At 40.3% G+C, this 5,158-nt stretch overlaps 1 protein-coding gene across 1 annotated transcript; it reads left to right on the top strand.

Annotated features, from left to right (window-relative positions):
- Window positions 1–3,718: 3,718 nt before the first annotated feature.
- On the top strand, window positions 3,719–4,618 carry LOC134934496 (olfactory receptor 5V1-like). Its single transcript, XM_063929929.1, has one exon. The coding sequence runs from the start codon at window positions 3,719–3,721 to the stop codon at window positions 4,616–4,618; it is 900 nt and encodes a 299-aa protein (XP_063785999.1).
- The last annotated feature ends 540 nt before the right edge of the window (window positions 4,619–5,158 follow it).

Below are 5,158 nucleotides of genomic sequence, written 5' to 3'. Positions count from 1 at the left end.
TTTAAATATGTAAAATTACTTCTTTCAGTAAACACGTGTTTTCATATATAAACAACTTGTAGTTCTTATTTTCCTGCATACAAATATTACTAACGTTTTTAATTAATAGCAGTGTACAAATGATTCCCACATGATGAAATGCTCTTGAATTAGGTCATTTAGGATAAACTCCCTAATGGTCCAGAATATCATAAAACTAAAACCTCTAAAGGTATCTGTTCTGATGTTTTTAGGAATCACTGTCTGTATGTGATGCGCACGGCACCAGGTAGGCATCAAATATCATTTCTATAATACTGTACATGGGATAAGTCTGCTCTTCTCATAACACAAATAATTCCAAAGACGTGAGGAACATATGTATGTATTGCCAGTATACTGTAGTGAAAAGTCTGTCCAACAGCATTAATTGGGAAAGGATTGCTGAATAATTACAAAGACACAAAATATTAAAGGATGATACAGTATACACACACTTCATGGTATTCGCATAGTTCTAATTTTTACAATTATGACTCAGTTTAAAAATAAACTTATATAAACCATTGCAAGAGGTTTATTTTTTCTTTCAAACTGTTACAAAATAAAGGTCGTATTTCAACTTCATAAAGTTAAAGAAAACGACATGATTGTTTTAATTTTTACCTGTACAGATAGAGTATCCAGTAGCTTATTGCCATACATTTTGCACTACAAGTCAACTGACTTATCAAGGGTATTAATGACATAATTGCAGATATCTGTATTGATCTCTGCATTGATTTATTAATGAAAGCATCGGACAGTTAGTATGCTGCACTGTAAATAGAATTTGTAAACTGGAACAAATAGTATAACTACAGTATATACAGTATCAAAATGTACAAAAAGTATGTGCAAGATGATATACTGTAATACTGTTAATATATCTCCAGTATGCAGCCTTTAATAGGAATAAGATATTCCTAATAGGATAATAAGATGTGTCCTTATACACTGTGGCAAATTGAAGTTCTTGCCATGCCAAGTGTCTTTCTTGCACAAAGGGGTTCATTCCGAGTTGATCGCACGTAGCAACTTTTTGCTGCTCGTACTTTTAGTAGGCATTTCTAATAGTTTAACTTTAACATAAAGAACCATATCTCTCAATGTGTGAACTGGTAAAAAAAATTGAATTGTACTGTGTAGATCAAAAGTTCTCAAGCGCGGACCCCAAAGCACCTTAATGGTCCAGGTTTTAAGCTTATCTATGCTGATCACATGTGACTAAACTAGCACCTCAGTCAATTTGATTTAACCATCTGTGCTGAGCCATGGATATATCTAAAACCTGGACTGTTGGGGTGCCTTGAGGACCTCTGGTGTAGATGGAGGCACTAATAATTATGTGCCATTGTATAAAAAAGCATCTTGTTAAGACATGCATACTATGTTTTTTCATAATATGTTTAACAATGTACCTAATTTTATTTTACTCAACTTAATGCAATCTTATTTTTACATTTTTTTTTTAATTTACAATATGACAAAACCTATTACGCATATGAAAAAAAAATGCCATTAATATCTCAGATCACACCCTTTTTCACTTTTATTTTAGATACAGTAGCTGGTGATAATGTCAGTTTGTAGATAGGGTATATTTTCTAATGTTCGATTTGGGTTTTTTGGTGATATTGCATTTAATTTGTATTTAGTTTTGTAGTGTGGAGATTTACTAAGAGCAAACTTGAATGTAAAATTTAATATATAACCTTTCAAAATAGAATATTGGTAAAAAATTGCCACTTTTACATACTGTAGATGGAGAGGCATTCAAGTTGCCGGTTGCCAGGATCTCGGCAGTCAGGATACCAACGCCAGAATCCTGACACACGGTGAAATACCGGTGGTCACCATCCAGACCGCCAACCGGTATCCCCACTTCGGTGGTGGTCCACCCCACCACCCGAGGGGGAATATAACCCTGTGACGACCGAAGGTCCCCACCGGCTCTGAAGCGTGGCCAGTGCAGCAAGCTGCTAGGGGAAATGCTGTGCTTGCCGCTGGTATTTCGGCTGTCGGATTCCTGACATCGGTCTCCTGACCGCTGGGATCCTGACAGCCGGAATATCACACTGAATCCCTGCAGATCAATATAGGATTCCCTGATTTACTAACATTCGATTTGAAGAATGAACACAAATCAAACACAAGATCAACATACAAATCACAAAAATAATAGACTAATAGCAGACAGGCAATTTTAGGTTCTACAGAACAAAATACTCCCTAGCCCTTCATTATGATGCCTATAAAAGTATAGATGGTGGACACTATGCCGACGTTTTTGCAACTGAGCGATTATTGTTAAATTGTGCATGCATAATCTTCCCCCACCCATGTGCCAAAGGCTAATAGCAAAGTTGCTCGCCGTGCTTAACTTTACGCAGAGTGATTGACAGTCAGACACCATTTGTGGGTATTGATGGGGGAGTGGTGGAAAAAACACAGCCATGTTGTGGCTGATTTTGCAGTGTGTCGCAGGGTGTGCTTGCAAATCCATACTCAAGCAGCGTACCGCTAGCGTCTCTGTTTAGGGTGCCATGCTGCGTGGCCGTTTATTTAATTGAGCTGATGATTATTGAAAGATGTGTGCGTGCTCTGGGAATGTGTACTCAGTTGCAGCACCTTTGCCATTGCTCCACTAGGTGTCTCTACTTTGTACATCTTCAACGTGCACAATCACAGCTGCAGTCACGATAGTGTCTGTCAATGACTCAAGCTAGATATTAATAATACTGTAAAGGCTCTATGTTACAGGTCCAAGTTACATGATTTTAGATGTTTTTATCAATTTTAAAGAAATCAAGAAACACTTGAGGATATGGGCACATCTCTGAATAAAAGGGACCCAAACATGTGGTTCACTGTGGATCACAAATCTAACTCTCTCTGCACGTTATACTGTATCTGCCCCACCTGCACTGCACATGGTTTTGCCCATTAAAAAACAAATGCTGCTACGATCAGGTCTAAATTAGGCCCTTGGGGGGGTCATTCAGAGTTGATCGCTAGCTGCATTTGTTCGCAGCGCAGTGATCAGGCTAAAAAATGGCAGTTCTGCGCATGTGGCACAATGCACACGCGCGATGTATGGGCACAACGAATGATGTAGTTTTGCATAGGGTCTAGCAATACATTTCAGTCGAACTGGTTGCCGCAGAGTGATTGACATGAAGTGGGCGTTCTGGGTGGCAACTGACTGTTTTAAGGGAGTGTTTGGGAAAACGCAGGCGTGCCAGAAAAAAATGCAGGCGTGGCTGGGTGAACGCTGGGCGGGTGTGTGACGTCAAATCCGGAACTGAATAGGCTGAAGTGATCGCAAGCGCTGAGTAGGTTTTGAGCTACTCTGAAACGACACAAAATATTTTTGCATGCGCTCTGCGATACATTCGTTCGCACTCCTGCTAAGCTAAAATACACTCCCAGTGGGTGGCGGCATAGCATTTGCTTGGTTGCTAAAAACTGCTAGCGAGCGATCAACTCGGAATGACCCCCCTTATCTGCAGAATTCTTTCCATTTCATAAATGAGAAACAAATTTTATTATCTATGCCCTGTTTGAATAATACTGTATGTCATCAAATGAAACTACTTTCAGGACTGATAGAATAAAAAGGACATATCCTCAGTTTGTTCAAAAATATAGGATGCAAGAAAATTTAAAAAACAGCACTCGGCTTGGGGAATTCTACATAATGCCCTTTTCCAGGAATGGAAATGCAAAGTTTGGAGTTTTGATTGGCATTTCAATTACATATTTATTTTCCATAATGGGAAATGTGATTATAGCTCTGTTGGTGTGCTTGGTGGAACAGCTGCATAGTCCTATGTACTTCTTCTTGTGCAGTTTGTCAGTCCAGGATACAATGCATGTCACTAACATTCAGCCAAAGCTATTGGCCATCCTAATCACAGGTGACACTAGAATATCATTATCGGGATGTATCACACAGGTATTTTTATTTGTGCTCTGTCTTAATTTTGAATTTTTGCTACTTACCTCCATGGCGTATGACCGCTTTGCTGCCATCTGTAAACCTTTGCATTATAACATAATAATGAACAAGACCACCTGCAGGCTCATGACTTCTACATGTTGGTTTGCTTCAGCTTTAAATGCATTGATTTATTCCTTGATAGTGTCTAGCCTGTCATTCTGCAAATCTCATGATATAAACCATTTCTTTTGTGAGGTGAAAGCAATGCTGACTTTATCATGCACGGACACCACCTATATCTTCAGACTAATCTATGCTGAAAGTATTCTTTTGGGGATGTTTCCATTTTTACTGATTGTCATTTCATATATATTCATTATATCCAGCATCATGAAGATTCGGACCTCAAGAGGAAGACTGAAAACCTTCTCCAGCTGCTCCTCACATATCACCACTGTTATACTTTATTGTGGGTCCAGTATTGGATCCTATTTGAAAACAGAGTCTGTACAGTCTCCTCAGCAAAATGAATTGATTGCTATGCTCTACATTATTCTGGTTCCAATGTTAAACCCAATAGTGTACAGCTTAAGAAACAAAGAGGTTTTAAAAGCTATGAAATCATTAACCAAGGGACATGGGTCTTTGCCCACTTAACTGGCTACATCGCATGTGATGCGACCAGAGGCAGAAGTGTTTCAGCTGGCAAGATTGCATCACATGTGACCGTGCCGCCCAGCTGGCTTTAGATAAGGATAAATGCAGATTGAATCTCCTTTGACTCCCCAGACACCCTGCAGCGATCTGTAACCACCGAGATCATACGAATGGATGCACTGAGGATCAAACTTCCCCTCCAAGCACTATTTGGCTGATCTCTGAAAGTGCAGTTGCATATGGAGGAGGGGAGGAATACGCACACAGGGGTGTAGCTACTCCTTTCTGGGGCCCATAGCGCAATTTCTACGGGCCCCCCAGCACACCACCCCCCACTCCCTTCATGGCAGACTATATAGGGCTCAGTACCTCAACTTCCTCCCTCAACCCCTTTACCCCGATGGATAGAGGGCAAGTGGAGTCGGCATGCAGGTGCTCACCTTCAAAGAACTGCGATGGCTGCACTGCAGGATCTCCCGGCTTTGCTCTGTTTCTCTCTCTCCTCACTGACTGAAACAGGGAGGAGGCAGAGCTGCGGCC

The sequence above is a fragment of the Pseudophryne corroboree genome, chromosome 6 (genome assembly GCF_028390025.1).
Source record: "Pseudophryne corroboree isolate aPseCor3 chromosome 6, aPseCor3.hap2, whole genome shotgun sequence".
Taxonomy (NCBI): domain Eukaryota; kingdom Metazoa; phylum Chordata; class Amphibia; order Anura; family Myobatrachidae; genus Pseudophryne; species Pseudophryne corroboree.
The sequence above is the reverse complement of the archived record's forward strand: the minus strand, read 5'-3'. Positions and strand labels throughout refer to the sequence as shown.

What these genes read in the sequence shown, in the direction of transcription:
- LOC134934496 (XM_063929929.1), top strand. Translation starts at nt 3,719, where the DNA reads ATGCCCTTTTCCAGGAATGGAAATGCAAAGTTTGGAGTTTTGATTGGC.